The sequence below is a fragment of the Cebus imitator genome, unplaced genomic scaffold (assembly GCF_001604975.1).
Source record: "Cebus imitator isolate Cc_AM_T3 unplaced genomic scaffold, Cebus_imitator-1.0 Scaffold28, whole genome shotgun sequence".
Classification (NCBI taxonomy): Eukaryota; Metazoa; Chordata; class Mammalia; order Primates; family Cebidae; genus Cebus; species Cebus imitator.
This window is the reverse complement of record NW_016107343.1, coordinates 1,118,725-1,130,561: the sequence shown is the minus strand read 5'-3', so window position 1 is coordinate 1,130,561 and position 11,837 is coordinate 1,118,725. Positions and strand designations below refer to the sequence as shown.

Genomic DNA, 11,837 nt, shown 5'->3' with positions numbered 1-11,837 from the left:
ACCCAAAGGATTGTTTAAAGATAACCCAGAAAGACAAAAGGAAAAAGAAAATCAAATTTTATACTTTCTTATAAAAAATAAATAGAGTGAATCTAAGAAACAAAAGACCATTTCAGCCTCACTGGACAGTTTGAGATTAAACTACTGCTTTGGTGTAGGTCTTCTCACTATATGTACTTATATAGCTTCTGAATAGAAAAGGAAACCTTCATAGTAGTTTGTGGAGGACTGATCATAGTCTTGTTCAAGGTGGTCCTGCAGTCATCCTCCTCCTGGTCTTCCTCCACAAGCAGTAGTCTCTTTTCTGTCTCCAGGACAGCTTTCTGTTGCACAACTGGGTCATCAGAATTCATCTCCTGAATTAAATTGGCTAGAGAAGAAATTGGACATGACTTAATCAAACAAGATATTCAAAAGACTCTATTCACTAGAAAGAATGGTGCATAAAATGTATGGGAAAGAGCTTAAAGAAAAAAATATAGAGCAATAGAAAGCAAAATAGAGCAAGCAGAACCAATGAGAAAAAATTAACGGTAGTTGTTTTTTTTTTTGTTTTGTTTTGTTTTTTCCTAGAACAAGTTGCAGGCAAGTCTAACTATTAGTTTTAAGGAACAGGGTTTTAAGCCATTATTCAATTCAACAATAATTTATGGAGAGTTCATTATGAGTTAGATATTATGCTGAATGCTATAGATAACAATGTTGAATAAAAAAGATCCTTTTTTGAAGAGTTTATGAACTTGTGTAGGAAACAAACACGTAAGTATAGGCAGCTCCAAAAATCACAAAACAACAGCCCTTAATCCTATCCTCACCTGACTTCATTTACTGCCTAACCAGCTTAGATTCCATGGTCAATCACTCAGCAGCCATCCTGCCCACAAACTCAACTCCCTTGCCCCACTATCCCACCTAACAGACAAAATTCCAGTTCTAGGTGAGTCCAATTACCTACTTCTCTCAGTCTGTATTAGGGATGTAAAGTACTGATGGAGACAGACAGATGCTTCGGGCACTAGTCCAAATTCAACTGGACCTTCAGTGATGCCCAGCAATCCTTGTTATCCTAGGCAAGACATCCTATCATTCCCCCAATGACTTTTTACAGTTTGCAATCTAAACCTGACCATCTCAAAAAGATGACCTTACTTATCAATTCAGAGAGGAAAGAGATGCATCAACTTCCTGCCATTAAAACTACAAAACTGCCTATACCTACATCCATCCTTCCTTTCTACCAGGAAAAGGTGCCCATTCCTCTGTGAGGTTAGTCCCTCATCCTGGGCTTAGGATCCCATGATCCTATTTTGCATAATCAGGAATTTTGCATCACCAATTAATAATCCTATTGCTCAATATTTTCAACCGATTCCATTCGATCAGCTTCTTCCTAAATGTATTTGTGTACCTTAAATCTCTCTTAATGCTCTGTCTTCTCCCCTTCACAGCGAAACTTCTTAAAGATATTTTCCTGTTCCAATTTCTTCATTTCCCACTGACTCAAGGAAATTTGAAAATTTTTAATTGTAAAATATTTCAAACATACAGAAAATAATATAACATTTTTGTTTCCACACCATTTGTAAGTTAATAGTGTCTTTTCCCCAACATGTTTTAATGCTTAGTATTTGTGTCATTTAGATTTTGCTGCATCACACACCACATCAAAACTTAGTGGTTTGAAACAAACCACGACTTTTGTGGCCGAGTTTACAATTCTCTATGTCAACAATCTGAGCTGGAATCAGCTGGCCAGTTCTTCTGGTTTCAGCTGGACTCACACATACATCCACGGTCAACTGTCAGTCATCTAAGTGGCTCTGCTTTGGAAAGTCCGCTCGGTTTTGGCTTAAGGAATGTGAGCAACCAGGGGAAGTGTGTCTTACATGAGTGGCATGAACGCAAGCCCCAGTTCACACACACTTTTCAAGCCTCTCCCTGTGTCATGTTTGCAAACATCCTTTTAGCCAAAGCAAGGCACATGGCCAACCCAGATTCAAGAGGTAGAAAAATAGCCTCCACTCTTGATGAGAAGAAAGGAATTTGTAACCATTCTTGCAATCTATCAGAATACTTTTGTATGTAACATTTAAACAATTTTTTAAATGGTTGTATAAAATATGCCATTCTTTTGCAGCTTACTTTTTTCTGTTAAGATGCCTTAGAAATTTTTCTTGACACATATGGTTCCAGTTGATTCATTGAAACCATTATATATACCATAGTAATCCATTCTCTTACTGATAGCCTGGTGGTTTTTAATTTTCATTTTTTTCTACAGTAAATAAATGCTGAATTGAATACCTGTACGTACTTATTTCCTTGTGCACATACGTTATTCTTCAAGATATGGCTGTATAAACTTTTACTCCTACAAAGGTGTACAAGAGGGAGTTCCCATTCTTCTACATTCTTGTCATCACTTGCTAGGTTAAACTTTTTAATTGCTGTCAATACAATGGATGGGAATGGTATCTCGTCAATGTTAGAATTTGCATTTTGCTAAATATGACTGGAATTGAGCATCTTTTTATTGATCTGTAGCTTATTTGGATTTCTATGAACAGCCTATTCCTATCCTTGGCCAATCTTCTATTGGGTCATTTGTCCCTTTATTAGTTAACATAATTTCTTTTTTAAAAAAACATTCTTTTAAGAGATAGTCTTGCTATGTTGTTCAGGCTGGATTTGAACTCCTGGGCTCAAGTGATCCTCCTGCTTCAGCCTCCTGAGTGGCTAGGACTACAGGCACACATCACCATGCCTAGCTGATCTGATTGTGAAACAGGAGAGTTCACTGATCTCCCTCAAAGGATGTGTGACAGGGGTGTAGCTTGCTTGGTCAGGCATCATTGCTGCTCAAACCCCTGAGGGGAGGGGGAGAACACAGATAGGCAAGTGCAGGGGCCCATTGGACATGTGTTACAGTGGTGCCCTTTCAGCCCTGTATCTGCAGACGGCTTGAGTGTTAACCAGCTCAGTGGACCCTCTGCCTTTTCAAAAGGGCAGAGGGAAGTGACAGCTTTCTGTATTCTGAGCTCTTGCCCAGTATCCCTGGAAGAACTAGGTCACACACAGGCTTGAAGGATGAATGTAGGGTTTAATTGACTGGTGGAGGTGGCTTTCAGTGGGATGGATGGGGAGCTGGAAGGGGGGATGGAGTAGAAAGATGATATTCCCCTGGAGCTAGGCCATCCAGTGGCCAAACTCCCCTCTGACTGCTCCCAACCAAACTCCTCTCAGTGTTCAGGCATTCCTCCTCTTTTCTCTGCTGTGTTGTTCTGCCATTTGTCTGCCTGTATCCTCTTCTCCTCACCTGCCCATCTGCTTCTGGAGCCTGGGGTTCAGGGTTTGTATGGGCACAGGACAGGGGAGCATGGTGGGCTAAAAGGCAACTTTTTGGGCACAAAAACAGAAATGCCTGTTTCCACTTAGGGCTGCAGATCTCCAAGCTTGAGGGTGGGGTCTTTGCCAGGGAACCACCCTCCCCTATCCACTATTCCCCTCTCTCCTATCCCTATCAGTTGTATATTCTGGACTGGTCACAGGTATTTCCAAGCATCTTCACCTTGGGTATGCTTTGTCTTTTCATTTGTTTTTATGGAATATTTTGTTGAAGATATTTTCTCTTTAATTCTAATGTGTTAAATATACCAATCTTTTCCTTTACAATGTATGCCTTTTGTGTCAGTAAGGTTATAAATATACTCTTATGGTGACTTATAAAAGTTTTAAAGTTTTTTTCTCATTCAGGTATTTAATTCACCTGGGGTTGACTTTTGGGTAGGGGAGGAGCATTATTTGTTGAGGAGTCCCTGCCAGCAACGTGTCTGGTCATCCCTGTTATGTGTGTAAATCTACTCCAGGCTCTTTATTCCTTTCCCCGACTGTCTTTTCCAGCACCAAAACCTCCATGCATTGATTACTATGGCTTTATAATAAATCTTGAACATCAGGTAGGAAGAGTTGTCCTGCTTATTTTTGTCCTGCAGTTTGCTTGGGTTTTCTTGGTTCTCTGCTTTGCATGTAAACTCTGCAATCAGCTTGCTGAATTTTAGTATGTACTACTTTAGGAGTTTTGATCTAAATTGTATTTACCATATAGAATATTTTAAAAATTGACATCTTTACCAAATGAGTCTTCCTATGATTAAATATGTCTCTATTTAGCTCTTCTTTCATGTCTTTTAATTAACATTTTTTTATTAACTCCACTCCCCACTTCATTCTAATTTCATTGTTTTTCTCCGTAACGTCCTTTTTCTATTCTAGGATCCCATCCAGAATACTATATGACAGTTAGTCACGTCTCCTTAGGCTTCTCTGTGACAATTTCTCACCCTTTCCTTATTTTGATGACCTGGACAGTTCTGAGTAGTACTGGTCAGGTATTTCATAGAACACCTTCCAATTTTGGGTTTATCTAGTAATTTTCTCACGATTAGACTGGGGTTACAGGATTTTGCAAAGAAGATGGCACATCATGGCATATCAAGGATGCATGCCATCAGCTTGATTTATCATGAGGTTAACCTCGATCATCTGTCTGAGGTTGTGTTTGTCAGCCTTTTCCACTGTAAAGTTATTCTCTTCCCTCCCTTTCCATACTTTACTCTTTGGAAGCAAGTCACCAAATGTATCTCCCATTTAAGGGGTAGAGAGTTATGCTCCATCTCTTTGAGGGGAGAGCCACCACATAGATTAGCTGGAATGGATTTACTGCTCTTAGGGAAACACAAATTCCTTACTGTGGTTTCCAAGGTCTTTCCTAATCTGGCCTCTCCATATTCAGATGGGACTCTTCTCTCCTTGATCTCTTCTTTCCAGCCACAAGGGGCTTTCTTTCTTTCGGTTCCTCAGAAGTACCACATTCTTTCTTAACTCCTAGGTTTCCTGCCTCCTTACTTCTCACCCAGAATGCTCCCCTATCATCTCCCCAACGACCAACTCCTACTCACTCTTTACATTTTGCCTAAATCTCACTTCTTCAGGAAAACCTTATTTGATTTCTGTCATGGACTAAATTGCATCCCCCCAAAATTCACAGGTTGAAGCTACAACTCCTGCTATGAGTGTATTTGTAGATGGCGCCTTTAAAGAAGTAATCAGTGCCCTAATCCAATATGACTACTGTCCCTATAAACAGAGAAACACCAAATACATGCACACACAGAGATGACCACGTGAAGGTGCAGTGGGAAGGTACCCATCTGCAAGCCAAGGAGAGAGGCTCAGAAGACACCAAACCTACTGACACCCTGGTCTTAGATTTCTTAACTCCAGAACTCTAAGAAAATAAAGTTTTCTCATTTAAGCCACCCATCCTATTTTGTTACAGCAGCCCGAGCAGACTAATATGACCTCCCTAAGTTGGGTTAGATTCCTACACTTTATAATTCTGTGTCTCACATAGCACACTTGAATTTACTGCTGAATATCTGTTTTCTCCACTGGACTACTGTTACCATGAAAAGAGGTCATTCTTTTACTGTAATCTCTAGGGCCTACCAACACTCAACACATAGCAAGAGCCCAAGGAGTAAATGTACAGAATCTATATACATGTGGCTACATAAATTTAATTAAAACCAACCACATTTCAAACCTGGGCTGTAGCCATAAACACACAGAACCCTAACCACTAGACCACAGGGTAGAGTTATAAGCCACATTTCAAATGCTCAATAATTGTATATGGCTAGCAGCTATCAGAATGGACAGCTATGGAGCATTTTCATCATCACAGAAAGCTGTATTGGACAGTGCTGGTATAAATGATACATGTATGAACTTTGAGTATGAATAAAAGTTAGCCAGGTTAAAAAAAAAAGAGGAAGAGGCAGTGGGAATGGCAAACACCCAGTGCAGAGTGTGAAACGCAGTGTATGCATGGGAAACTACCAGCAGTTTATTGCTGCTCTAGTGTGAGGTAGGGAGAGATGAGAGAGGTAAGGACAAGGTCATGGGAGGACTTAAGTCCTGATGAGAGCGTGGGATTTATTGTGACTGCAAAAGGAATCCAAGCAGAGAAGTGTCTGGGTCAGATTTGCATTTTAGATACATTACTCTGTGGGGAGTATAAGGCTGGAGAGAGGAAAAACAATCAGGGGGTTGTTGAAATAGTCTGGGTGAGAGGAACAAGAACAAAGGGAGGGATGGAGAGGATGGCTCTCCAACCAAACTAGGTGGCTAATTGAATGCTGGGTTTTGAGTTGGGAGGAGTCCCAGATGACTTGTAAATTTCTGGATGGAGGTGTCACCAACTGAGACCAGGATGAAGGGGATGGCAGGAGAAGCAGTTTTATTTGGGAGGGAGAGGGCAAGGGGGAAAGAGATGATGCCTCAATTTTGGACACATTAAGTTTGAGGTATTTGTGGGCTACAGTAGGTATGACAGTGACCATAGAGGCAGAGGCTCAGAAAAGAAGGCTAAGCGTCCATATAGAGGTGGGGGTCATGAGCAAACAGGTGGCAGGTAAAGCCACATGTTTAGACCAGCTGAAGAGAAAGGTGGCGGTGGGCCAAGGCCAGAGCTCCACGGAACACCATTCAGGATGAGCAGGCCCGTGAGGCACACAAGGCATTATACATGCATCACTTACAAAGCCACCCAAACTAGCTGTAAAATTATTTTATTCCTTGAACCCATACGATCTGCTAGAAGCAGCAATTTCAACATATTGCTTGTATTTACGATGTAAGGTCTGTTTGCTTGTTGACTTGTCTGTTTCTATACTCAGACAAACTCCCTGAACAGGGACTGACAGGTTTAGAATTTCTTGAATGTGATCTGTGGGATCAAAGTACATATTCTTTGAGATCCCAACCGCCTGAGCTTGGGAAAGGACGTTCTTATCTACAGGGAGAGAAGGGAATGATGATCATAAGTCTTCCATGTAATTTGATGGATCCTGAAGCAAAACCGTCTAATCTTACCTCTGCAACTCTAAAACAAAAGGTTCTACTCTAAAACAGGAGGAACCTCACACTGATCAATGAGGCTCTTGACCCTTGAAGGGAACAGCATGGGGCAACAGCAGCTCCTTTAGATCAGATTCCACATAGGAGGATACATGATATGGAAGAAAACAGTCAGCCTGAATTCCTGTCAGAATATTAACAGTTTCTCTGATATCAATTAACAGCCAGAAAATACTGCTCTGAGGCTATAGCTTGCTTCTCAATACCCCTTGTTTAATTTCAATTACATTTTTTTCCTAAGAGTTATAAACCTGTCCAGCCACCCAGAAACTTAATCATTTCTCTTTATCTACTCCACCTTTCTAAAGCAGAAATTAATTTATGATTTACTAGTACTTACTGATTTCATCCACATTTTTAAGAAATTTCTGCAAATCTTTCTCTTGATCAGCATCCATTGTGAACCGGAATCCCTGAGGGATGCAGCATAAATGATGAAATTAATAATAATAAAGCACTAAACAGAATGGTCAGGCTTACTAGACTTCAAAACTATGAGCTGAGTGATTATTTTTATGACAGAGTTTTGTTTATAAACGTCAATGAATAACAGTAGGGTGATCCATTTCACTCCAACTGCTGTTTAAGGCCAAGAGACACTCTTGGCAATGCTTCCAGAAAGCTTCCAGCCCTCCTTCCAGTGCAGAAACTGCTCTGCAAATAGTTCTTCCAAAGACGAAATCAACCCCTGCGATTTAGGGTCCTGGCATGGAGATGAGGGGAAACCAGCTGACAGATTGCCAAGGACAGAGAAATACACTAACACCTGACTTTGATTATGACAGGCTGGTGTAGTCAGAAGCTTAGATGTGGATGTGTGACAGGTAGCAAAGCATGGGGCAATTTGCATCTAAATGTCCATCCTTGTTTAAAATACGCCTTTGGCTTGTTTCTGAAGAGTTAAGAAAGGCTACAAATTGGCTGAAGGGATTAGAACGTGACGTTACCACGTGTCTCTTCTGCTCCAGGTAACTTAGACATTATTTTACAGTTGTTTTTGTGCGAGAAGGCCCCGTGGTGTATCCAGGGGTACTCAACAGCTCATCCACAGATCATAAAAATCATCGGGAAGCTTGTTAAACATACAGCATCCTCAGCCTTAGCCCAAGATTCTGAGTCAATAAACCCCGGACAGTGCCCAGCCTGGAATGTATATTTTAAACACTTTCCAGGTGATTCTGATTGACAGCTAGGTTTCATAGTAGCGCAACACGCTTTTAACACGTAATCTGCCACGAACAAACTGCGAGTGATCTAATTCGAGTCTCCAGTCTCATCTCCACCAGTTACAAGCTGTGTGATGCTGGCTAAAGTCACAACCTCTCTGAGCCTCAGAGTCCTCACCCATACTACTGGAACGGTAAGAGGAACCTGGAGGACTATTTTGGGGACTGATGTAAAGGCACGCGAAGAGGGCTCACTGTGAAGCACCCTCTCTATATAAAACGGGGAGTGGGGTTGCAGCTTAACTGAATGATCACTAGAGTTTCTTCCAGGTCAAATCTTTGCAATTCCCACGGAACAGAGGCCCAGTGCAGTGAATTCACCTGCCCAAAGATATGAGGGTTAGAAGGCAGCGCGCGGGTGCATGGAAGCCAACCCCTGTCTCCCAGGGCATGGATCTCAGGGTCCTCACTGCCTGGCCAGTGCCACTCACGCTAGGGCAGGAGGCCCAGAGCCAGGTGATGGCGAAGCGGCGCCGCGCGCGGTGTTTCACTCGGTAGGGCTCTGGCAGCGAGGACCTGCGCCGGAGCCCCGCGCCCAGCCCGCCGCAGACGCGCGCTGCGGCCTGGCGCAAGGAGGCCAGGCCGCCCGCACTGTTGCCCGGCAACCGCTCCCCGGCGTCCACAGGCCCCGGGCCCTCCAAGCAGGTCCCAGACCGCAGCCGAGACCGTCCCAGGCTCTGAGGCCCAAAGCAGCGTCCTCTGCTCGGCTCTGAAGGCCAGTCCAGGACCAGCTCCCAGGGGGATCCCGGGGTACCCCGCTGCACCGACCTGACGCGCCCAGCTTTGGACGGGAAATGGCGCCGTGATCCGCCTAGGCCGAGGCTGGCCAGGGCCCTGGGGCCCGGGGCGGGGCCAAGGGCGGGGTCAGAGGTTGGGGGCGGGACCGGGGGCGGGCGTGGACTCGCGATCGAATTCGCCACCCTAGAGCTCTAGTTCCCGAGCGCGCCAAGTTCAAGGCCAAAGTCTGGGTTGTTCATCACAGGCTAAGTGGTTAAGAGCTGGGACTCTGGAGCCATTTTGCTGGGTTCAAATCTCACATCTCCACCTATTAGCATTTATTAAAATGTCTTTAAGCACCTACCATGCACCTTCTATTGTGCTAGGTACTGGGGATCATATTCCTTCTCTTTTATTACTAACACTACTGAAACCATCCTTACAAACTTTATAAAATTAATCAGGGCAGCAGGGAAGGAAGAGAAATAAAATCTCTTTCCAGTTTGCAGCACATTCGGCATGAACCACGAGGCCAGCTTGCTCTCCGGCCTGCTTCTTCATAATTGTTTGATGTCTGTTATCTCAGAATCACATAGACTCAGTTACAAGATTACAGTTCCCTTTAACTGCTCTGTAGATAACAACCTGAACATAAATCATTACGTTTTCCACTTGGAATATTGTTTCAGGTCCCGCATACCAGTGAAATTACTAAGGTTAGCTGTTCTGAAGGACCCGCTGACACCAACTGATGTGAGGGCCCCCTGTGACCCTGTCCTGCTGGGCCCCCCAGGTCTCCTGCTATAGCTGACCAGAAGTTGACTCACCAAAGAATGCAGCTTCCACATCCTGGTATTTTCATCCCCCATACCCCACCTGGACAACCCCAGTTTTCTAGCCCATTGCCCTAGATGATCTCCTTAAAAACCCCAGCCCAGCACTCCACCGGAAGATAGATTTGAGGGGCTCCTTCTCACCCCAGCTCTGCTCCCCCTCACTTGGTGCCCTGTGATCTGACTGTTTCTGTGCTGCACATCCTGCTGTCTCAATGTAACTGGTCTGTTATATACAGTAGGGATACAATCTGTTGGTTCTATACATCTGCTACTGCTACTGCCAGATGTGTGACCTCAAACAAGTTACTTAATCTCTGTGGGCCTTAGTTTCCTCATTTGTAAAATAGGGTTGTTAAATGATTCTCTATCCCATCGGGTTTCTGTGAGAGGTACATAGTTAATACAGGTAATGTGCTTAGAACAATGCCTGGAGCATTATCAATACCTAGTATTATTAACTATTACTGCTACTATGATTAGTATATGTTGGACCAGGTCTTCCAACCTTGATTACATGTAGAAATTGCCTGGGGATCTTGTTTAAATCCAGATCAACAGGCATAGGGGCTGAGATCTGTGGTGACACTCCTCTGTGGACTGTGGACACACTGAGTAGCAAAGTACAGTCATTTCCTTAAATGCTGGGATGCAGCAGAGCACCAGTGGTACCTAGTCACCAGACTCAAGCAGCTTACCACCCAAGGGGAATAAGGGTCAATAAACAAAATCATCATGTAAATTCTCATTGTGATAAGCGCTATAAGAAGTGAAGGGTGAAGAGCAAAGGTAGCACAGGCTGCCATGAAAGTCTAGTCTCAAACTCTGAAAGTCTTCCCTGATGATGTGACGTTTAAGCAGAGACTTAGGGGGTGAGTGGGCATTAGCCAGTTAAAGAGAGAGGTGGAAAAGGAGGGAATGGCATTCGCAGTTAGGAAGGAGCCTGGTATGGAGGAGGAACCAGCAGAAGGCCAAGTTTTCCCACTGCATAGAGAGCAAAAGGTAAGCGGTGCAAGATGAAGCAAGGGCCAGATAACATTAGGCCTTTGAAAGCCATGTAAAGGTTTTTGGTCTTTATCCTAAGCACCATGGGCAGCCTTCTAGGGGTTTTAGCAGAAGAGTGACATGCTCGGATTTTTTTTTTTAATCAAATCTTTTTTTTTTTCCATTTATTTATTTTTTTGCATTTTAGGTTTTGGGGTACATGTGAAGAACATGGAAGATGGTTGCATAGGTACATTTTTTCTTAGAAAATCATTCTGGTTGCAATGCAGAGAATGATCTGGAAACAGCTGAGAGGGACACTGGGAGACAAGTTAGGAGGTTGTTGATAGTGAGTATTGGCAGTAGGAATGGAGATGAATTTGAGATGTATTTTGGAGGGAGGCTTGACAGCAGGAAAGTATCAATAATGACATTAGGTTTCCAGCTTGAGCCAGACTGAGGTTCTCCATTGGCTGTGCCAGAGAATATGAGAGAATCACGTTTGGAGAAAAGATGAGTTCAGATTTGTGACATTCAGTCCAAAATGCCTATGAGTTATCCAAGTATAGATGTGGAGTAAATTGATAATTGTCCCTTAATATTTGTTCTCCTCTAGAATAGACTGTGTTTCCCAGCTTTCCTTGTGTAATACATGACCACGTTCTGACCAACTAGATATAAGCAGAGGCGGTGGCGCTACATCTGAGAAGTGTCCCCAAAAGGATACTCTTCTTTTTGCCTTTTCTCTTTTGTGCTGATTGGAATGGGGACCCAGTGCCTGGAGCTGGGCCAGCCATTTTGAACCATGGTGTAGAAGCATTGTGTTAATAACGAGAAGCCAAGAGCTAGAAGGAGACTGGGTCCTGAGATCACGAGTTGCCTCATGGGCTTTGGACTGCCCAACTTCATATTTCTATATGAGTGAGACATTGAATGCCAATAAGAGATACTTCAGTTGCTGGAAATATAAAGACTTTTATTGAAGATTCTGCTGTCTTGGGTTTTCTGTCACTCCCAGCCAAACCTAACGTTAACTGATAATGGAAAGCACTCTTCATTCATTCATTCATTCATTCAACTGACACTGTCTTAATGT

General features: G+C 43.2%; 1 protein-coding gene across 3 annotated transcripts in view; it reads right to left on the bottom strand.

Annotated features, from left to right (window-relative positions):
• TTC12 (tetratricopeptide repeat domain 12) overlaps nt 1-9,050 on the bottom strand; it is a 51,615-nt gene extending 42,565 nt beyond the window's left edge. For all 3 annotated transcript variants that reach the window (XM_017523293.2, XM_017523296.2, XM_017523295.2), the window contains exons 1-3: nt 8,976-9,050; nt 7,322-7,394; nt 207-370 (exon numbers count right to left, since the gene is read on the bottom strand). In XM_017523293.2, the coding sequence (XP_017378782.1) occupies nt 207-370; nt 7,322-7,379 (222 nt within the window). In that variant the 5' untranslated portion in view covers nt 7,380-7,394; nt 8,976-9,050. The remainder of the gene's footprint in view (nt 1-206; nt 371-7,321; nt 7,395-8,975) is intronic.
• Nucleotides 9,051-11,837: the final 2,787 nt, after the last annotated feature.